Source organism: Neomonachus schauinslandi, chromosome 9 (assembly GCF_002201575.2).
Source record: "Neomonachus schauinslandi chromosome 9, ASM220157v2, whole genome shotgun sequence".
In the NCBI taxonomy this organism is placed as follows: domain Eukaryota; kingdom Metazoa; phylum Chordata; class Mammalia; order Carnivora; family Phocidae; genus Neomonachus; species Neomonachus schauinslandi.
The window spans coordinates 42,929,998-42,954,078 of NC_058411.1; the positions used below are offsets into that span (position 1 = coordinate 42,929,998).

Genomic DNA, 24,081 nt, shown 5'->3' on the forward strand with positions numbered 1-24,081 from the left:
TGAATCAGGATTCTCTATACTCCATCAAGTAAGAATAAAAAATAAATACAGCTGGATGCTGAGATCACCCCAAAGTACAAGACCCCATAGTACCAAGTGGTCAAAAAAGCCTATTTTTTTTAATTAATTATTTTTGAGAGAGTGAGAGAGTCAGTGAGCGAGCAAGCACGTGGGGTGTGGGGAGCAGAGGAAGAGATTCTTAAGCAGACTCCACACTCAGTGCAGAGCCCAATGCAGTGCTTGTTCTCACGTCCCTGAGATCCTGACCTGAGCCAAAACCAAGAGTCAGACACCTAACAACTGCACCACCCAGGCACCCCAAAAAATTACATTCTCACATTATAAATTTGATCCAAGACTAAACATATACCATTAAAATTCTACTTAGCTTCAAATACTGGAATTCAATAAAAGTTAAAAGTCAGCTGAAAAGATGATTTAGTTGCTTAAAGTTTGGAAACATTCCTCTAGGTCATATAGTTTAGATCTCTCCTATACTGATTTGCTTAGCAGAAAAGCAAAAGAAAATAGTAAAAAGATTTTACTTCATGTGTAAAATTCCTTTTATATCTACTGACTATATTAACTTAAAAACAAACATTGTTTTTTTTTTTAAGATATTATTTATTTATTTGAGAGAGAGAGAGAGAGAATGAGAGAAAGAGAGCATGGGGGGGGGGGGGCAGAGGGAGAAGCAGACTCCCTGCCGAGCAGGGAGCCTGATGTGGGACTCAATCCCGGGACTCCAGAATCATGACCTGAGCAGAAGGCAGACGCTTAACCCACTGAGCCACCCAGGCGCCCAAACAAACTTAACATTGTTTTATCATCGTAAATTAAATAGATTATCCCATTCTTCACATTTTCAAAAATCTAAAAATGTTCACTTTAGTAGAGTTAATATACTTCTCAAATAACAGACTACCTGCAGAAATATTCAACTTTTAACAAGTGGATGAAAAAAAGCCAAATATCATTAGCCAAGTCTTATGGTGATTTATAAATATTTATAGTGCCAAAAACTATATGGCTGTTGAGGGTAATACTGCCGTTAAGAATGAGTCTATTACAGGGCGCCTGGGTGGCTCAGTTGGTTAAGCGACTGCCTTCGGCTCAGGTCATGATCCCGGAGTACTGGGATCGAGTCCCGCATCAGGCTCCCTGCTCAGAGAGGAGCCTGCTTCTCCCTCTGACCCTCTCCCCTCTCATGTACTTTCTCGCTCTCTCAAATAAATAAATCTTTAAAAAAAAAAAAAAAAGAATGAGTCTATTACATTAAGAAGAATTTTTCATGCTGGTGATTTTACACAATTTTTTCTTTTTTTATATATTTATTTGACAGAGAGAGAGGGAACACAAGCAGGGGGAGTGGGAGAGGGAGAGGGAGAAGCAGCAGGGAGTCTGCTTCGTCCTCTGACCCTATCCCCTCTCATGTGTTCTCTCTCTCTCATTCTCTCTCTCTCAAATAAATAAATAAAATCTTTAAAAAAAAAAAAAAAAGAATAGATATTATAATCACTAACTCTCTCGGCTCAATACTGCCAAATAAATAAATCCCCCAATTTTATTTCCATTAATAAAATTATAAAGTAGGAATAAAGAAATAAAAACAGGTCATGGCCACAAAAGAAAAATTATGAAATAAGTAGCAACCCCTTTTTCTAGGCTTCATGTAAGACCAGCACTAGAACTAACAGTGTATCCTTAAGTCTGTCCAGTACAAGCTGTCTCATCAGTTGAACCCACAGAGGTAGACATTTACTATAGTGATCAAACCTGAATGTATCCACAACAGTTACAAAGGAAACTAAAGAACTGTTGCTTCTTGTACAAGTTAAATGTAGACTGTATGTAGATACAATCTGAGAGCAGCAGCTAAACTCAGACTACACATAAAACAGACTATTAAATTTACTTATACCACACACCTAGCACCCATAGAAAGAACGGCCGAGAGCTCCTTGGAGAAACAGCTGATTCTAAGTTTGGAGCAGAAAATGTAAATGATAAATCAAAAACATCTTGTTATACCACAAAGCAAAGAAGCTGTGAGAGTTTAGCAGTGCTGTGTCAAAAAGGATTTGATAGCCAGCCTAAATAAGTTCCAATGGGCCAAAGAAGGAAAAGCAGACATTTACAGACCTCATGATAGAAGTGCACAACACCGCCATGAAGAAGTCTTGCCCCACTCCATCCTACCTCTAAAGTACTGAACCTGAATCTCATCAGGCCTCTACTGACTACCAATTTATGGGATATAAAAGGTACAGAGAACACACTGACACTACAGGGATGCACTTAGTTAAATCCAGACTGGGAAATTTCTTATGAAACCATTAGGTTTAAAAAAAAAAAGGGGGGGGGGGGAAGCTGGGTGGCACAGTTGGTTAAGCATCTGACTTGATTTCAACTCAGGTCGTGTCATCAGGGTCATGAGATTGAGCATCACATTGGGCTCTGCGCTGGGTATGGAGCCTGTTTAAATTCATTCTCTCCCTCTCCAAAAAAAAAAAAAACGGGGGAGAGGGGGATGTTGCTGACATACAGGAGGGATCCATGGAATCAAAAGGATCTAAGAGACCGCTTAAACCAATCACATATTGACCTTACTTAGGTCCTGATAACAACAAACTATAGTATGTGGTTATTTCATTGAAACTGAAAATTTATATGACAAAAGGGAGAAATGCATTGACAAAATGTATGAAATTAAGGATTTTTAATGTAATTTTTAAAGGAATCCTCATCTTTTAGAAATATATACTAAAATAATTACGGATGAAATGCTCTGATGTTTGACTTCCTTCAAAATAATCTAGGAAGTGGTAAAACAAGACTGTGTACTGCAGGCTCATTATACTATTCTCTCTACTTCTGAGTGTTTATACAATTTACCATTAAAATAAAATTTTAAAGAAAGACCCTACAACACCATTTTAGCAAACTACATGCACTCTCACTGGCTTTCTCTGCTCTCAAATATTCACTGTAGTAATTCTCTGAATCAAAGCAACTTTTCTCTCTCACTTAACCCGAAGTAAAGCAAGCTGTTCTGTATTATCTTCAAGGCTTTCCTTAAAGAAGTTAACAGGTGACCAAAATCTTGAGCTTTGAAATGAAAGAAGCCTGGTTCAAAGTATTAAACACATTTAATTAAAAAATGAAGTGTTCCATGGGGCGCCTGGGTGGCTCAGTTGGTTAAGCGACTGCCTTCGGCTCAGGTCATGATCCTGGAGTCCTGGGATCGAGTCCCGCATCAGGCTCCCTGCTCAGCGGGGAGTCTGCTTCTCCCTCTGACCCTCCTCCCTCTCCTGCTCTCTGTCTCTCATTCTCTCTCTCTCAAATAAATAAATAAAATATTAAAAAAAAAAAAAAAAAAAAAAAAAAATGAAGTGTTCCTAAAACTAGATGCAATCATTTAAAATTAAGCTCTATTTGGGGCGCCGGGGTGGCTCAGTCAGTTAAGTGTCCAACTCTTGACCTCGGCTCAGGTCTTGATCTCACCATCACTGAGTTTGATCCCCATGTTGGGCTCCATCCCCAGTGTGGAGCCCACTTAAAAATAAATATATAAATACATGAAATTAAAATAACAAAATTATGCTGTTTTGAATAAAGCTATTAAAAACATAACTGGCCTATTAAACATTAGTATTTCTTTCCCAAATGTTTACAATCCTCTAAATAATTTCATATTTATATTATGTAAATTGTTATGTAAATATAAATATATTTATATTATGTAAAATTTATAGCATACAACAAAAGTATCAGTTGAATAAACAGAAATGAGTTTTGCACCAGGTTATTTATCTTACCTACTCAAAAGCACCCCATATTAACAACAGAAAAGATTAAGGAATAGATGTACTTCTAAACCAAGTGTAGAATGCAAATGCTGCTTATTCACAACTTCCTTAAGTAACGGTAAAGAGGACTTGTTTAGAGAAATAATCAATCTTACCAAATTCGGAGGAACAGACACCTTTGGAAATAATTTTTTGAGAACTTCTTTAGCTTCTAATTCAATTGCTTCCACATGCTGTTGTCTTTCCTAAAGCAGAAGATGAACCAAGTCAAACTTACAAGATTATAGAATTAAAAAAGTCTTTTAAGCTCTAAGGGAGGAAAAAGTCACAGTACTTTAAAAATTCATCTTAATACTGACAAAAGCTAAAATTTATTTTGAAAATGTTAAAATGCTTCCATAAGAAAAAATCTGCAAAATCTCTAAAGCATCCTAAATAACGTCTCAAGTTAAACCAAGGTAGTATCTGATAATATGGACATTTTCCTTGCTGTTAGAAATCAAGTGATTTGCCCTTCTAGAAACAATGCAAAAAACAAACAAGAAAAAATTAAAAATACACTTCCTAAGCTAAAACTTAAACTACATGCAAAAAAAAAAAATCTACCTGGGCAACGTAACTGAGGCTTACTGGCTGGCAAATCTCTCTCTATAAAAAAAAAATGCATCACTGATGGACTGTAACACCATGGGATTAAAATGGCAACTTTCACATTTCCAGCTTCAAGGTCAAGTGACATTACAAAGAAAAAAAAAAAGGCCATCAAAATTTGATGGGTGGTACATATGAGAAAAACAGGAAAGAAAGAGGAAAAACTGATGGCAATTAATTCCCCAATACCAAGCATCAAGAAGACTAATTCTGACACAGGGACTCTTGTCAGCTGTAAATTTAAAGGTATTACAAATGCATGTCTAAATTTGGTGATTTTAAAACCAACTATAATGGATATCAATTATTAACTCAAAATCATGGTTTGTCAAAATTAGGGTAATGACTTGATCACACGCAAAATAAAAATCTAATAGTCCAACTACCTCTACAAAATTAAAAAAAAAACGACACCCAAAAAATGCACATCTAAACCAAGCCAAGAAAAAAACACTTGTGAAGTTCAACAGGTGACAAGAAGGCAAGTGAGCTAGCAACATCTCAACCTTATCTTTCCCGCACCATTTAAATGTGACCTTTGAAATCCATTACTGATTTAAGATGCATACACATCAATTTAGAAAATCTAAACATGAAAATCTAAAATTACCCAATAAAAAGCTAGAGATTAATCACATTCTGAACACACACAAAAAACTTAACTTTATTCAAGATTAGTGGCAGTATTTTACTAGATGTTTTAATGGAGTGTTTTCAGTGATTCAATAAAGTCCACTATTTTTCAGAAATACACCTAACTGCATAAGATACATTCATTCAAGGAAAATGATTTACTGCTAATTCAGAATTAATTCACAATTAAGAGGTCATTTTTATCATCTGACCATAGAAGTGGTAGAACAATCACTAAAGAAAAACAGGAAGAGAGCACTGTGCAACGAAGTTTTTTGGAAAACTTTCCAAGGGAAAAAGAATCTAAGTAAAAGAAATGTGCCTAATTTATAACAAGAGGCAGAAAAATGAGAAGTTAATTTTGATTTGTACTAATTTTGCTAAAAAGTTTCCATCTAGTTTGGTAGTTTGGTTGTGGATAGCACTTTCCATTCCACTTTAATACCTGGGAAAGATCTAATATTAAAAATTGCTATTTTTATCTAAGTGTAATATTTATGAAGTATCTTTCATGTGAACCTATCATTTATAGTAGCTCAAGAGTACTTACTACTTTAAAGATAATCTTGAAAAAGCAGTGTATCATCCTCTCTTACATTTTAGATAAAGTTACCGTTACTTATTTCTATCATCTAAAACACTAAAGGAGTTCTACATAGTTCTTTTTCCTCCCAGCATAACTTATGGTTCTGAGTCTATCAACATCACTTTACCCCTAGCCTATCTGAAAACAGTCTAAATTCCATTAAAATAGAGAAAGACTATAAATTCTATTCTCTCTAGATCATTAGCTATGCAAGAAGCCACCAGGCACTTGGCGTTGAGTTTTGAAATAAGGGTCAATTTTTATACTCATCGCCAAGCATATGATGAAACATGGATAAATTCTAGTTCTCTTTTGGAAACAATTTGCAAGAATGCCTAGAACAGTTGCCTATAATTTCTTGCCGGAATGGCATGATATTAAGTAAGGGATTCGCATTTAATGCAGTCTCGTGAACAAAATAAAAGCTACAAAGGCAGGTGTTAACAGTGAAAAATAAGGTAACAGAAACAACCAGAAACTACACCAGAACCCCTCTGCTAACGGAACTGACGGCAACCACTCACAATAAAACAATAATGTCCTACCTACCTGGCCTCACTTATTCTTTTCCCTGGCCTAGATTTCTCTAGTCCCCAGTATCTGCCACCTGTCTCAAATTTAGGTTTTAGTGAAAATTAAGGCAGGTGAATAGGTACAGAAGTAAATACAAATCTATTACACTAGAGGAAAAATAATGACAATCATTTATTTGATTAAAAAAACCTTACAGAGGGGCGCCTGGGTGGCTCAGTCGGTTAAGCATCTGCCTTCGGCTCAGGTCATGATCCCAGGTTCCTGGGATCGAGTCCCGCATCGGGCTCCCTGCTCAGTGGGGAGCCTGCTTCTCCCTCTCCCTCTACCTGCCTCTCTGCCTCCTTGTACTCTCTCTCTCTGTCAATAAATAAAAATCTTCATTAAAAAAATAAATTAAAAAAATTTAAAAACCTTACAGAAACTATTCTACTTAAAAAAAAAAAAAAGTCCTTCAAACGTCATTAAGACCTACATTTAAAATTCAACAGATTACCATGGTCCAAAAAATACTTACAGAATGCTCAACTAAATCACATAATTAACTTTATTAACCCATCTACAAAATTCAATACTCCTGTTCACATTTATTCTTGGTAGAAATTTTCAAAATGCTTGACTGAACCAGCACATTCATTTGTCTCCATCTTTAAAAACAACTCTTCTCAATTATAAGTCATTAGAGTCTTCAAACCCATGGAACAACTTGAACTCATGGAGAATATCTTTTATTGTTTTGAAGACAGAGGGAGCTATATATATGTTTCAGGAGTACTTTACATACTCAATACTCAGGTCAAGAGAATTATCCCTTCTATTAATATTCCATACTAAACATAACACATGCCTCATTACTGTCTAGCCACTTCAAAACCTGAAGTTTAATTTTTACTCCACCTCTTCTAAGGAAGCACCCAGAATTGATCCCTTCCCTTCCCTGTACTTAACACTTTGATCATTTTCTACCTTGTGTGAGTCATCTTGGTGTGCCCCAAAGAACCTAGGGGAGTTCGTGTACATCTATGTATTCAAATGCGTTTGTTAATTCAGTTAGATTTTGGGGGGCCAGGGTTTTTACCAAGTGCCCTTAACCAACCCACGAGGCGTACAGTGACAAGAGCTTACTCGGGTAGCATAGGTCTCCTGAGATTCTTCAGTGTAAAGCAGTAATCACCAAAGCTCAAACAATCAGGTAATCATAACAAACTGCATGTTCAAAATTAAAGCTTCAAAGAGTAGATGAAAAAAGCAGAGATGACAGAGATGATAAATGTGGATGATAAGGAGATTTTATATTTAAATTGCAGTAAAATTAAATGCTTTAGTCTGATTTTAAGACAAGCTGCAGATTTTCTCTGTTCAGTGGATTGCTTCTAGGAGTTAGCATTACAACCTTGGAAGTCTTGTTCACTTTGTCCTGCAGCATTTTTTCAGTTGATGCCAATGCTTCCATTGCTTCCCAGTTTTTCTCCCGAAGGTCCTAATCATTTTTAGAAAGAATGATTTCAGTTTATCCATTATTGAAAGATTTTTGCTTTTTTACTTCATCAGTATTTTGCACTGCATTTAAATGCTGGTTACTGCAAAATTATTTCAATGGGAAATATGTATATTAGCAAAAAAATAAAAAGCAATGTTTAGAAGTCTGAATGAGAAAACAAAGATGCCCACTTCCCATGTTTTAGTATACACACCAGATATGCCAGCTATAGAGTAATTACTGTGCACATGTGACAAAGAAGAAAGCATTCAAAAGTAAACACAAACCAAGATAAAAATATGATTTCAGGTACACCAAATATTAAGGGGTTAAGGACAGGGCAAATACACAAGTACTGCAAAAAGCTTTACATGTGATTCTTAATCAGGGCCCATTATCACTCAGACTTTCCAACATTTTTTCCTCTACACAGGTTTTATGGAATTAACACATTTCCAGTCTACCTAGGAATAACAGAGTCACTCCCTGTGCCTGCCCATCTCTTTCGGCATGGTCAAATGTGTATGCCATAAAGCAACCTGACATGAATATATGAGCTACTTGATCAAGGCTGAAAACAGGGAGGCTGGAAGGCTAAAAACCACATTCTCTTGGAAGAGAAACAGAAGTCATGGGAAACTGAAAGATCTATTTTAACAGCATTTCATTAGCAAATACCAGTAAGGACAATCTGCTATATTTCAGTCTTTCTTCAGATTTAGAAACCTAAAGAGTAGATTAAAAACAAATAAAAAGCCAATAATCACCATCTCCTGAATGCTTACTTATGTGCCCAACACTGAACTTGGTGCTTCCCATAAATTCTCATTAATCTTCCTAACAACCCTAAGAGGTGTTTACTCCCATTTTATAGATGGGGAAACCACAGCTGCGGTAGGTTAAGAAATGTGGCCAAATATACACAGCCAGGGTAGGGGCCGAACTAGCATGGACCGACGCCGCAATCGGCTGGCTCTTCTCACACGCCCCAGTGCCTGCAGCAGTGCTGCAGCGTCAGACTCGTTTCACTGTGGCCTCATCTCAGAATCCGGGTGATAAAACACACTGAACATGTCCGCAGGTTCGCCTCAGGTTTTGTGCCAAGCGATGCTGTTAGGAATGTTACACAAACATACAAAGGGCAATTCACATACCTAATTTTGACAAACTCAGGGGTGCAAGTACATGTCAACTTGTTAAATTAACAAATTAATGCAAACCTTGAAAAATTAAACTTGCATTAGAAAACACGTATCAATTTCCTACCAATATACCCTTAAGAGATTTCACTAACATTTTTACCTTGCTCAAGTCTTAGCAATCATACTTTTGTGTGCAAAAATTCCTTCTCTAACAAGAATGTTTGGATTCTACTTACAGGTATCACCTTCTGGTCAGAGAGAATTTGAGGAAATCACCTAAATTCACTATTTGTCTATTCAGTAAAAGTATTAGGACTTGAATTTCTTAGGGCGCTATCGCTTCCCATTCTAGTATAAATGTTCTGAGGCCCCTAAGCGCTAATTACCAAAAATTTGAACCACCTGTTAGTTTAAAAGACGAGGTTCCAGAAGGCTCTGAAAAAACTAATTACTAAAAATACTAGGTTTCAATACTGGGTTACTTTTAATTTACAAAAAGGCTAGCCCAGTCAAATGAAAAGGAGATGCCATTGATTTTAAAATACTGAAATGAAAAAATAATTTTTTCAAATAAAAGTTCAACAGAAAGTCAGTTGTATTTTAAAAAAATTAAAAATCTGAAGCTGTAATAATTATACTTTCAATATCTAAAATGATAATTAGAAGTATACAAATTAGTCTTTTCATTTATTCATTAAAATATCTGTTCTCCAATAAAATTACTCTAATAATCCTCCCAAAAAAAGGTACACACAAAATAGTACTTTCTTACAAATATTTAAGAAAACTACAGTAGAAGTAAATTTTTAAAAAATGGTGAAGCATACTTCATTTCAGTGAAGTAATAAAAAGAAAAGCTTTATTCTGACAAAGATTTGCTTACATTGTTTTTCTTCCTCTGGTGTTCAACAGCCTCCTTCAAAGAATCTAACTCATTCTGAAGAACAGTTATTTCTTTCTCTCTTTCTGAAATTCTAAACCAGAACATGAATACACATAGCAACATTTTAGGTAAACAGTGAACATAGTATTTATTACTACAAAATAAAAACAGCAAGTAGATGATGCTTTGCAAAATGTATTAACTTAAAAGGCAAACTCTTTTAAGCTTAGCTATTAACTGTCACCATAGAAAACCTATTTGTGATGCATTCTTATTTTCAAAAATGACTTTTACAATATGGCATGCTGATATTTGTGCTCAAGAAAAATCATCCCCTTAAGAAGCAGTTCATGAATATATGAACTGCTGCAGTTATAGTTGTTTCTATTTTTATCTGTGGCAGGGAAGTAGCTACTTTCAGAAGAGTGAAAACTGTTGTAGACACATTCCCTTCAATATTTTTCCCAAAAGGTAATGAAATCAGTTATGACTTTCTTTAAATGGCTAACCCACAACAAAAGTATGATTATTAATGTGAGGTAGGTATCATTTTCGTAACATCCTCAGGATTCAGGTTTTTCTAATTCTAATGCATTAGTTAATTCCCAGAAATGCAGAAAGCAATGGCAAAGATTCACAATTCAATTCTGTTATAGTTGAGAGCAGGTTGGGTAGAAAGTTAAATTACAAATAGCTCTTAAGAATAAGGCTCTATATATAAGAGGTTGGCAAATTAGGGCTCTGGGCCCAAACCACAGTCTTTTTTGGTCTGGCCCTCAAGCCAAGAGCTGATTTTATGCTTTTAAAGAATTGGGGGAGAAAAAGGCAGGGGGGGGGGGGATACAAAACAGAACTCTATGGCCCACAAAACCTAAAATATTCACTACAGGCCATTTACAGAAAAAGTTTGCTGACCTTTGCTCTGTACAAACTCCAGACTCAATTTACCAGTAAATAATTCTAAACTAGTAAACCAACAACCTTGTAAATGAGTCAAGATAAAAGAATATTTACTTTTTATCACCTAATACACTTAATGTGGTTGACATCTAGAATGCTCAAACATAACCAACTTAGCTGAAATGACCTTAAATATATACCCTCTTAGAGAAAAATACAAGCCAACAATGAAAGAAAAATGCTTCAGTAAAAAAAAAGTCTCCTTAAGGGGCACCTGGGTGACTCAGTCGATTAAGCATCCAACTCTGGGTTTCGGCCCCAGTCATGATCTCAGGGTCATGAGATCGAGACCCGCGTCAGGCTCCCTGCTCAGCAGGGAGTCTCTGCTTTTCTCCTATGCCCCTCCTCCTTCTCGAGCTTTCTCTAAAATAAATAAATGTGCACCAAAAAATAGAAAAGTCTCTTTAAAAGAAAGCGATCACAGGAGCGCCTGGTTGGCTCAGTCAGTTAAGCGTCTGACTCTTGATTTCAGCTGAGGTCACGATCTCAGGGCTGTGAGATTGTGCCTGGGGGGCTGGACATGGAGACTGCTTGGGATTCCCGCTCCCTCTCCCTCTGTCCCTATCCTGTTTCTCAGCTCTCTCTTAAACAAAAAAAAAAAGATAAAACTTTTTAAAAAAGCAAGCAACTATAAAGATTGAGATTTGTTTTTTAATGCAGAAGCAGAAACTTATTTGCATCATTCAATTCCACAATGATACCAGAAGGGTAACTAAGATAATTTAAGGTAAATAAGTAAAGCCTTAAATATATATTTTAACTTTATTAGATGTTTTCTAAAGTCCTAAAAACCTCAAGATCTCCCTCAACAAACTCCAAATACCATAAAAATGTACAGCAGTTTGGCCAAGGGCACAGCTAAATGCTAGTGACCTATAGTTCAAGATATCCATATAGAATTAGAAAAATTAGATGCCATTAGAAGTTACATTAAATTCTTATCTGAGAACTGTTTAGCACATAAAAACGATTACCACTTTTCAAACTGTGAATCAAAATTATTACTTACACTTGTAATAGTTCTTCATGTGGGGGAAAAGATGATGCCTATTAAAAGAGTTAAATGTAATTTCAAAACAAAGTTATTTCTACAAGACTACAAAAAATTAAGCTCTTCCTCAGATATAAATTAACAAAGGTAAAAATACTACATATTCTGTATGCCTGTCACCAAGTAATTTTAATAAAAATATGTATAAATTTATAAAACGTACTGAGTACTAAGTCAAATCTTCCTTGCCACTACATAATCTCTTCATTTAACAAGTATTTATCAATTTCCTACTATGTGTAAAGCACTGAGTTAATGCCCTAAATCTTCCCACTGTACAATTCTTATTTGACTATATTAAGCTTCCAAAAGCCAAAAAAAATACTGTAAGATGAAATCAAAAGAAAAACTAAGTTAACTTGCATGTAAACAAATTTTACATAATATGTGTAAGTACACAGACCTTCACATACAGTATTTACATTCCTTAATGCCTACAATCTCCCAAACTGAACTACTATACTATAATCATCTTGTTGAGAAGAACACATTCTTTGGCCCCTCATAATACTCTCTAGCTTACATATGTTCAGAAAAATCAACCTGTATTTTGGTAACATCTTAAAAAAAAAAATTACACATTTCTATTTTATTTTTACCAAGCAGAATTATACCTTGAAAAAGTATTTTAAATAGTGGTCAACTATTATTCATAACATTACACATTTCCTAGTTTCTCTCCAATTACTAAATTTGAGCGGGGGGGTGGTGGGAAATATGGTATACACCTACATTTAAACTGACCTCTATAGGATTTTAACTGACTTGCTAAGAAAAGCATTCTGGAGGATGTGAAAACACAGATATATAAAAGAGCTGGAATATAGATAGTAATATTATTTGCATATATGTTATAAATTATAGATTACTTTATCTTGGATATGGTATAGCAAATTGCTTTTTTTTTTTTTAAGGACATCTTCTAAACACTTACAAATAAAACAAGATACTTTAGTCTCCATAAAAAGGCAAAATGGTTAAGAATACTTACAGTCATGGGTTATATAACTTTTTACGACATAAATGAAAGGCAAGCTACCTAATAGTACCTACCTGTTGGTAGTTCTGTTGCTTAAGTTGCTTGATTTCAGATTTGAACAATTTGTTTTCATCCTGTACTTCCTATTTAAAAAATTAAACATGAATACCTGCACAGAGATTATTTTCCATATAACCTTTCGAAATGTAGCATACAAACCAGGGAAATTCTAAAATAGTTTTTTTAAAGTGATCATTTTAAAAGTAATAAGCCCTATTTTAAAATACAGTATAAAATTAGAATAAATTAATCTTGTCATTTGCAACGAGAGGTAGATGGAACTAGAGAGTATTATGCTAAGCAAAATAAGTCAGTCAGAGAAAGACAATTATCCTATCATCTCACTGATATGAGGAATTTGAGAAACAAGACAGAGGATCGTAGGGGAAGGGAAGGAAAAATCAAACAAGATGAAACCAGAGAGGGAGACAAACCATAAGACACCCTTAATCTCAGGAAACAAACTGAGGGTTGCTGGAGTGGAGGGCGGTGGGAGGGATGGTGTGGGTGGGTGATGGACACTGGGGAGGGTATGTGCTATGGTGAGCGCTGTGAATTGTGTAAGACTGATGAATCACAGACCTGTACCCCTGAAACAAATAATACATTATATGTTAAATATATATAAACAAATAAATAAATTAGAAAAAATTATTCAGTACCAATCTGGGAGTATGTCTCAATGGAAGAAAACAGGATCCAGAAACAAATCCAAATACCTCTAAGAATTTAGGATAGGGTAAGGTTTCAGCTCAGCAGGGCAAATTCTAAGTGACGTTTTGGGCTGAGTATTTCTCTGTTAACAGGACTGTCCTGTACACTCTAGCATGTTTAGCAGTATCGATGGTCTCCAACCTCTATATGCACTAGCACCCCTCCACCTGCTGTGACAACCAAATGTCTCCAGACATTGTCCCCTGGACAGCAGAACCACTGCAGTAAAGTAGTAATGGATTCTTTAATAATGTGGCTAACCTTTTTTTTTCTCAAGGTTAAAATGTGATTCTCATAACTTACTAAATTACATATGAATAAGACATCAAACAAAAAAGCAAATTATAAACATATCAAAACGTGAAAATATTTTTATAATCATAGAGTAAGAGATATCTTTCATTCTAAGACTTCTCAGGAAATTACTTATATCTGAATACATAAAAGTTTCAAACTTCCAAAAGCAGGAAGGAAAAACACAAATGAAATAAGAAAAATTTAAGAAAACAAATCACTTCTTATGTGACAAAAAGTTAATTTCTCTTATTATGTAAAAAAAAAAAAAAAATTATAATTTGGTAAGAAAAAGTCAACCCAGAAGAAAAATGTGGGAAAAATTAAAGGCCAATTAATAGACAAATGAAGTACTTAACTTCTCTCACAATCAATACAAATTAAAACAATCCAACCATCTTTCAATCATAATACCAAATGTTTTCATCTTTGTCAGTGTTGGGAGAGAATAAAAAGGAAATGGCCCTCTACGGGTGTAAATCTGTTAAAACACTTTTGGAGGGTGATTTGACATTATCTAACAATATTAAAAATGAATCCACTTGGCAGAGAAAGAGAACGTAACAGAACTAACACTTGGAGCCAGAAATGTGAGCAAGAGTGGTTGGAGACAATGCAGCCATCTAAATTTTGCTATCATTTCAAATTAATGTTCTGTAAGTATTTTCAATATTAACAACATGGAGATGAGGAGATATGGATTTTCAATTTTAACTACCTCTTTTCAAAAAGAAAAAGAAACTGCATAAAACTTTGACCCAAAATTTCACTTCCTGGAATTTTAAATATAGATATACTAGCAAAAGTACTGAAAATGCACACACAAGGATATTCACTGTTGTAATAGGAAGCACAACTCTAAATAATCTAGGCATCCATAAACCAGGATTGGTTAATATAAATGATGGTAGATGCTACAACAGAGTACCACAAAGCCATTAAAGTTGAAGACAGAAATGTGCTTATGTGGAAAGATCTAAAAAACATTAATAATTGAGGGAGAAAAAGCAAATACAAACGTGCGTATAAATACAGTGTGTTTAAAACAAGTACACACAACATATTTTATGAATGGGCACTTTCCTCAAAAGATACACAAAAAATTGTTAGTTTTCTGAAGAATGAGACCCAGTATCTGGCTGGGAGGAAAGAGTCTCTATCCTATTTTCTTTTGTGGTAGTTAAAATTGTTTAAAATATGCAAAGACAATAATTCACACAATAATTAATTTTAACTAAATATATTCACCTGTAACAGCTTTGTTTTGCTAGAAAGATCACTCTCCTTCTCTTTTAGTATAGTTTCTATTCTCTTCATTTCATTTTCCTTTTCTTTCAACCTAGAATTTTTATAAAGACCTTATATTTAGTTATACACATAAAAAGGACAACCAGACTTCAATATCACCCCTAAGGAAAAAAAGATAGCAGAAACAATGTCTAACAGCTCTTTTTTCCCCAGATTACACCAACTTATAAATTTGTTTTAAAAAAACATTATAGGGTGCCTGGGTGGCTCAGTTGGTTAAGCGACTGCCTTCGGCTCAGGTCATGATCCCAGGGTCCTGGGATCAAGTCCCGCATCAGGCTCCCTGCTCAGCAGGGAGTCTGCTTCTCCCTCTGACCCTCCCCCCCTCTCGTGCTCTCTATCTCATTCTCTCTCAAATAAATAAATAAAATCTTAAAAAATAAAATAAAATAAAATAAAATAAATAAAAAATAAAAAAACATTATTTCCAGAATCACTCAACTCAAAGTACATCATAAAACTGCTGCAGTTTATTTCATAGTTAACATTTCTTAAGCAACTATGGCTTTATCTAGGAAGAAAATCTAAAATCTAAAATAAAAAAAATAAAGCCATAATTAGTTGACCCAGGAACTTACAATATGCCCAAGCCTTTGTAAAGCGATGCTACATATAATTTAACCTAGTTCTCCCTACCCAACACAGATTTAAGTCTTTATCTACCTCATGTGAATCGCAATGCCCTTGTCATCCTAAACAGACCTCTAGCATAACACTCAACATTATTAAAATGATGTTTATCTATTTCCTCAGGGCATTAGCCATTTCAGTATTGCCGTGCCACAGGGCACAAAACAGATATACTCAGTATCTTTGCTGAATCGGAAGTTATTTTTATCCCACCTTAATGTAGAAAGAACTTCAAAATGTTTATAGGTCTATATGAAAAATGACAAAGAAGCATACACACACACACACACACAAGTTGGGGGGGGGAAACCCCAGCAAAACTTAAATACATATTGTTAAGTGAAAGAAGCCATTCTGAAAACCTATATTCTGTAGGACTTCAACTATATGACACTCTGGGAAAGACAAAATTATGGAGACAGTAATTATGGAGATCAGTGGCAGCCAGAGATTGGGGGTGGTAGGGGTAGCGGCTGGAAGAAGGAAGGGATGAATAGGTAGAGCCAGGAGATTTTTAGGACAGTGAAACTATTTTGTATGATACTGTAATGATGGATATATGTTTTTATACATTCCTCAAAACCCACAGAAGAGTGAACCCTAATGGAAACTACAGACTTTAGTTACTAACAATATTTAGACACTGGTTCAATTGTAATAAAGGTACCACACTAATGCAAGATATAACAAGAGAAACAAGTTGGGGGTGGGGGAAAATAGGAACTCTGTACTTTTCTCTCAATTTTCTGTAAACCTAAAATTGCTCCCCCCACCAAATTCTTTTATTTATTTATTTTTTCAAAAGATTTTATTTATTTGATACAGAGAGCACACAAGCAGGCGGGGAGGGACAGAAGGAGAGGGTCAAGCCAACTCCCTGCTGAGCAGGGAGCTTGCCACAGGGCCCATCCCAGGACCCTGAGGTCACGACCTGAGTTGAAGGCAGACACTTAATCCATTGCGCCACCCAGGGGCCCCTATTAACTTTTTTAAAAAAGAAAACTGTGATGCAGAAATAGATCTAAAATCACATACTTTAATGAATTATATACCTACTACAAATGGGCCAGAAATTGTGTCTCTAAGCTATTAGCAAATGAAACAAAAGTACCTTGATAATTATACAATGCCCCCATGATAAACAATTAGCTGTACAAATGAGAATTTTAGGTGTCAAGAATAGAGACATCTCCTTTGTCTTCATAAAGACAATGACCTAATATCCTCAACGTCTTACTTTTAAAGACCCCGTTTCAAAGCGCTACTTCTTAAACATCCATAAAGATTGATGGCATCGCAGCAGAATCTCTTAAAAATAATTCTATAGCATGCGAAACAGATGAAGTCCAGGTATCCTTCTCACCACTGTGAACTGATTTAGTTAGCTTAAATTTAAGGGAACAGACTTTTTAAGACAAAAATTTTCTAGGATGAACATCTATTAAGACCAATACCTCCTATGCTGATCAGACTCAGTATTTTTACTCTTTAGCACAGTAACTGATATGACAACAGATATTACTCTCCTCAATAATCAAGTTACTTTTTTAGAGATTCAATAATCTTCATCAAGGTTTTAACTATGATTATCTTCTGGTTGATGGGTTTGAAGGGCTTGGAAAGGATAAAGTCCCCAGGTATCTGAAAGCACTGAAAGAGACTCTGTTTTATTATATTCAAAAGAGACTTATTAGCTTATTTGCCTCTGGACTTTAATTCCTAATTTAACAAGAAATGACTAAAAAGGGGCGCCTGGGTGGCTCAGTCGGTTGAGCGACTGCCTTCGGCTCAGGTCATGATCTCAGGGTCCTGGGATCGAGTCCCGCATCGGGCTCCCTGCTCTGCGGGGGGCCTGCTTCTCCCTCTCCCACTCCCCCTGCTTGTGTTCCCTCTCTCGCTGTGTCTCTCTCTGTCAAATAAATAAAATCTTTAAAAAAAAAAAAAAAAAAAGAAATGACTAAAAAGAAACTCATCATGATATTCAAGTACATTCTGCAAAATAATGAGAAGTTCCTCTTTAAAATGCTAGCTAAAATTATACTTACACAGTCTCAAGTTCTTCAAATCGTGATGCAGAACATGCCTAAGAAACAGATTCACATTTTTAATTCTAACATCAAAAAGATCAGGTACTACAAAGTACGTATTCTATATACAAAACACCAATAAAATAAAAACAAAAATAAATAAAAACATAATTATATGTTAAAATTAGGCCATTTATAAAACAAAGATAGAATGAACTTTATTTAACTATTTTTTATATCCATTTCTTAAAGGATTACAGATTAATACACCAATTAAACACATACTTAAGAGTCAATCTCAAAAAGGACAGGAAATGCTTTTAGGCTTAGGTTGACAATCAGGCAAAAGACTTGACAAAGATAAAATTTAACTTATTTTATCAACAACACAACTATGGTACAATAATTTTTATGGCAAGTAAACTCAGAGAAGATACTAACTTCTTTATTTTCTAGCATGGTAAAAAAGAGACCCCTCATTTTTTATGTAATATGCTGGTAATCTGTTTATACTATACCTCTTTCAAGTTACGCTGTGCTACCTCCTGAACATGAGCTTTTAAAGATTTGTTTTCTTCTTGAAGATCCTGAAAAAGAATTGGTATGAATTGAATTGATGAATATTCAAGTACAAAAAAGGCGTTTACTTTTGTTTTTAACTTCTCACCTGTAACCATTTCCCTCGATTAGCTAGGTCTTTCTCCTTCTCTTCTAAAACAGTCTTCATGGTATTCAACTGTTCCTCCTTTCCTTTTAATCTGAAAATAAGTTAATAAGAACTATCAGTGAAAATATTACAGAACTATACAAAACAAAATTACTGGCGACTGGAGAAGTAGATTTTAGGTTGTACTTACAGCCCAAACTGACATAAAATAAACTAAAAAACAAGTATTTTAAGTATAAAAGCATACAAGATTTTGCAGATAATAAATTAAGAAGTATAGGACGATTAGGGTGCCTGGGTGACTCAGTCAGATAAGCGCCTGCCTTCAGCTCAGGTCATGATCCCAGGGTCCTGGGATCTAGCCCACCGGGAGCCTGCTTCTCTCTCTTCCTCTGCCCCTCCCCCTGCTCATCTTGTGTTTTCTCTCTTTCTCTCTGTGTGCTCTTTCTCAAATAAAATCTTAAAAAAAAAAAAAGGTATAGGATGATTAAAGAAAAAAGTTCCATCTATCACTGCAGATCCAGATATTGAATAAATTAGGGTAGCCCTACTCTCACCCCGTATCATCCTGTTTAAATCAATACCAGCAAATTTAGATAGCTTATTACCTCTGGTTTGGCTATGAAATATATAGTCAGTTTCACAGTGGCTATTAAAATGGGCAAAGAGCAACATCTCAGTCTGAGGTCATATTCAGATTATAAATTATGAAAAATAAGACTTTCCACTCTATCCCCATTCCCATCAAAAAGCTTAAGTTAAATCCTAATGAAAAACTTAAAACCATAACTTTTTGAGATATAATTTCATATTCCTAAAAATACTACTTGAAATTAAATAAAAAGAAGCTATGATTTTCATTATAACTGTATTTGATTTGTATTTGACTTGTACATACTTGTATTTAACTTGTGGAAAAAATATATTAAAGGGAAATGAGAGAAATGGTACTTACAAGTTCTGAAGCTCCTGAATTTGAGAAGTAATAGATAACTGAAATATAAAGAAAAAAGCAGAAAAAAAGCAATTTATAATTCATTCAATTGACCTTTAGTTTTATGATAAACTTTAAAATGTGTACACTTCAAATTACAAAGATCCTAGCTGAATTATTCATGCCGAAATGAGAGGTGTTTGGATTTCGCCTTCTCTTAATTCAAATGACAGTAAGAGTAACAAAATAAAAATGCGAGTAAGTCTAAATAATGTGGTAATTCTAAAGTTGTGAAAATTAGAGTATTAACTGTACATATACCTCTCTACTGTATCAGAGCTCTTCTTTCCAGTCTTCAAAGCCATTTATCTACTCAACAGTACTCAACATTGTGCTCCCTTTTTTTTTTTTTTAATCATATACAGTAATTCAACAGCAACTTTTATCCCCCACTGTCTTCTCATAGTTCCTTCAGATTTTGGCTTAAATGTCAGTTCCTCAAGAGATTTTCCTAACCTCTCAGTCTATATTAGAGAACTGTGATCTTTTCATCATACCCTGTTTCTTTCAACACATGATCTTAAATCATTAACACAGTGCTTTCACAAGTAGAACGAACTCAGGAAATACTGTTGAATAACTCTGTTGGATGAATGGATGAATCCTCACTTCCATGCAATCTCACTCCTTTTTCAGTGAAGCTTTATCAGATTAAATTCACCAAAACCCATCTATGTCCAGTAATCTCAGCTACCTCTGAAATCCCCCAACAAACTTTGTACTTTGTTCTCTAAACAAAGGTTGAGCAATACATATTCTATAACAAAACTTTAATCCATGCAATTAAAAAAAAAAAAGGTTAAAAAAAGATTTACCAAACTGTTTTGTGTTTAAGTTGGCAAACTAAAATGAAACATTAATACAGAAAACTTTCTAGAAAAGAATCTTTAAAAGTAAAAAAAATATATTGAATAAAATATCAAGAACACTTTCTCAAATCAAGCAAAAATGAATAAATAAATAAATAAATAAAAGTACATAACCCAAAATACTTACAGCATACTACTAAAAGTTTTTTCTGAGTAACAAGAAAAAACCAAATAGCTCATAAATACACATACACTAAGAAATCTGTCATGCTATGGCTCTGGGATTTTTACCTGTTGAGCCTTTTCAAGCTGGGTATTTCCTATTTCTTCTTTTAGAGCCTCTATTTCCTGTTTCAAATCCTTGACAATGACAAAACAGACAAGATTGGACAATGGAAACACAGAAATTGACATAAAATGCAATGTACAGACAAACACATGAAATTAAATGATATTCACTAAAGTTGATAAACAAAAAAGAAAAAAAAAAACCCCAACACACAGTTTTCTCTCTCCCAATACCTGAATAGTTTTCTCCTTATTAGCAACTTTGAGAACTTCTGCTTCCAGAAGCTCTTCCACAGACTTGATCTTTCCATCCTTTTCATGAATCCTTAGATGAAGAAATGCAGTACTGAACTTTAATAGAAATCATCAAGATCCACCAAGACATAAAAAAACAGCGCCAACAGGGGTCATCCAAATCAACTCTTCCCATTTTAAGTAAAACGGCAACGTATCTTGCAGATAAGAAGGGAAAAAAATACTTGAAGTCTTCCTAGAGGGGTGCCTGGGTGGCTCAGTCGGTTAAGCATACATACCACTCTCGATTTTCGCTTGGGTCATGATCTCAAATGTGCTGAGATCAAGCCCAGAGTCAGGCTCAGCACTAAGTGTGGAGGCTGCTTAAGATTCTCTCTCTCTCCCTTTGCCCCTACCCACCCCCTCTTTAAAAAAAGGGCGGGGGGGGGGGGGGGAGTATTCCTAAATGAGAATTAATCAGTAAATACCAGATGGCTAAAGCTGATACACACAAAGAGAAGCAGGTGACCTGCTTTGAAAGTGCACAGAGAATGTTAATAAGACTTGCACCCTGAAGAACACTGGGAAGAATCAAGTTTCTCTCAACAATACTGGCTTCCAGAGTTCTGAAAGCAGTGGCAGAACGTATACACAATATGGCATCAAATTTATAGTGTTCAAGAAGAGGATACATGCTCTCTATATCCAGTATAACCTAGTTGTTTTTTTTAATAGTTCTTACTGCAGAAACAGAAAATTAACAATTTGATGCCGTAAGTTAAGAAAATGAATGGAATCAATTATAGAAATAGATGTTTTAGCAATCACACTGCACTAGGAAAGCACAGCTAGGGCACCTGAGTGGCTCAGATGGTTAAGCGGCTGCCTTCGGCTCAGGTCATGATCCCAGGGTCCTGGGATCGAGTCCCACATCGGGCTCCAGGCTCAGCGGGGAGCCTGCTTCTCCCTCTGACCCTCTCCCCTCTCATGCTGTTTCCCTCTCGCTCGCTCTCTAAAAAATAAATAAAATCTTTAAAAAAAAAAAAAAAGGAAAGCACAGCTAAATTCCCTTAATCCATCAGTAAAAAATTCTAGAGTGAAGGTTAAACTAACATACAGCTGTTTAAATTGCACAAAACAAGATTTATGAGCACTAAGAAAATGGACCAAAAGAGAAAGACCAGTTTAAAAATGTCATCACTTACACTTTCTTAAGTTCTTCAACTAGAGATGCAAAAGAAACCTGGAAATAGGAAAGTATCCTACTTAGTAATTTGCTCAAGATATAAATGAATTCAGAAATAGAAAAGTATATTATCCTTAAATTTTCCACTATACCAAAATCCAAATGAGAACAGTAAACCCAGGAATTGATTCTTTCTAGGTTTTTTTTTTAATGTTATAATTATGAAAATTAAAAGCACTCTGAAAGTAGCTTTAAGGCTACTGATGGTTAAGTGTAGGCCAAAAGAAAAATCAATAGATACATGTTACAATTAAAAATTCTAACCAGATAAGAAGAAAATACACCTACGAAATTGCCTATTTCAGACAGCTTCTTCTACTGCTATTTAGAGTCTTTCTTTATATTTGTACACTCAAAACTTTTATCACTTCAGTAAGCAGCAATGACATCCTATCTAAAGTACTCTACCCAGGGCCTGGCATACAGCTATTATTCAATAAATTGCAGCTTCTAGTACTGTTAATCAAGTCCCTAATCATTCACAGATTAAAACTATGATTGACAAATTCCACATTGGTGAAAGGAGGAATAAACAACAGACCTGCTCTATATGAACATAACAGGTCTGTGCATTGTTTAAAAGAGAACAGTTGCAGGATCTACTGAATACATTACCTGATCATTTTGCTTAGCCTTTAAGTCTTGAACTTCTTTCGTCAGAGATGAATTTTCTGTTCTTAATGCCTTTTTCAAAGATACAGAAGCGTCACACACTTTTACTTTCTAAAAAATTAGCTATCTTCAAAATATCCTAATTTCTCATTTTTCTTTAGCTGCTTCTTTCCCTCTCTGGAAGGCCCTTGTCACATGTCTACAATTCTGTAACTTCTAGAGATAGCCATTTAATTCATTTATCCCCACAAGTATTTCTACTTATGTTTCCACAACCTCAAGAGCACATAGTATACCACTTGTAAAGTCATTTCTCCCCCTAAACTCAAATACATCTTTAAACATTTCTTCCAGCAACCCTGTCCTAATCAAGTTAGTTAGGACTAATGATAATCACAAAACAAAACTGGAGTCTCTCCTTTCCCTGGCCTCCAATACTATTTCATGAACTTATGAAGTCTGTTAGTTATCATTTGGGCATGGTGGAGGTGTGGAAGCATAAATTACAAACCAAAAAAAAAGTGTCTATTTCATTAAGATAGTGAATGCTACAATCAACTATGCATTTTTGTATTCCTAATAAAATGTTAAATTTAATGGAAAAAGGGTATCATATATGCATTAAATGTGGATAAATAATATTAAGTTTTAAAAGTTATGGGAAAAATCTTAAATTACAGTAATCCCCTTCATGTTCACTGACAAACCACAAGGAAAACAAATGTACAAAAATGTTTTACATTCAGTTCCTCCTCTTTTGTGGCCACTTGAATAAGTCCAGTTTCAAGTAGTTCTTCTACAGTCTTCAACTTCTCATCTTTTTCTTGAATACTGAAATCATAAATTTATAACATATTAACTATTTTTCAAGGTAAATGCTATCACTGCTAAATATTTTCTATCAATCAACTCCTGTGTCCCTCATTTCTTATAAACTTAATTCTAGGAAGGTTTCTGAGGATCTTTGATCATGGTCTAAATGTACTTCTTTACCAATAAGTAAAATGTGTTCAAGTAATACATGCTTATTTAGGCTAGCCTAAATAAATAAAATCATTGCCACACCAACACCACAAACCTAATGTAATCCCAAATCAAACCAATCAACAGCATACCACTTTCTTCCATTATGAAGTACAAAGAGCACTTTAAGAATCTAGGTTAATATAGTTAATAATTCTGTTACCTCAAATTTGGTAGAAATGAGTCATTAAAATATAATAAGAAAAACTTAAACTCTTACCATTTTTCCATTTGTTCCACAACATCTTTATTAGGCTAAAATAAAAATCACCCAAAAAAAGGAAAAAGTTTAATTTTACTAAGTTTGCATGAGGCAAAACTAGTTTAAAAATATAATTCTATGAAAATTGTTTAAATTAGATCCAAAATTTAGGAAGGTGATCTACACTTGAAGACTGCTAATAATTAAAGAATTATTTAATCCAGAGAACACAAGACAGAAGAGAAGCAGCTACACAAAAGACACAGAA

The 24,081-nt window shown here is 34.8% G+C and overlaps 1 protein-coding gene across 1 annotated transcript in view; it reads right to left on the reverse strand.

Annotated features, from left to right (window-relative positions):
- KTN1 (kinectin 1) overlaps nt 1-24,081 on the reverse strand; it is a 110,780-nt gene that overhangs the window by 15,040 nt on the left and 71,659 nt on the right. The window contains 16 exon segments of the mRNA XM_044918208.1: nt 3,965-4,054; nt 7,604-7,690; nt 9,716-9,806; nt 11,685-11,722; nt 12,780-12,848; nt 15,022-15,112; nt 17,757-17,794; nt 18,257-18,325; nt 18,406-18,496; nt 19,361-19,398; nt 20,500-20,568; nt 20,731-20,821; nt 21,936-21,973; nt 22,592-22,660; nt 23,329-23,419; nt 23,832-23,866. Of these exon segments, the coding sequence (XP_044774143.1) occupies nt 3,965-4,054; nt 7,604-7,690; nt 9,716-9,806; nt 11,685-11,722; nt 12,780-12,848; nt 15,022-15,112; nt 17,757-17,794; nt 18,257-18,325; nt 18,406-18,496; nt 19,361-19,398; nt 20,500-20,568; nt 20,731-20,821; nt 21,936-21,973; nt 22,592-22,660; nt 23,329-23,419; nt 23,832-23,866 (1,095 nt within the window).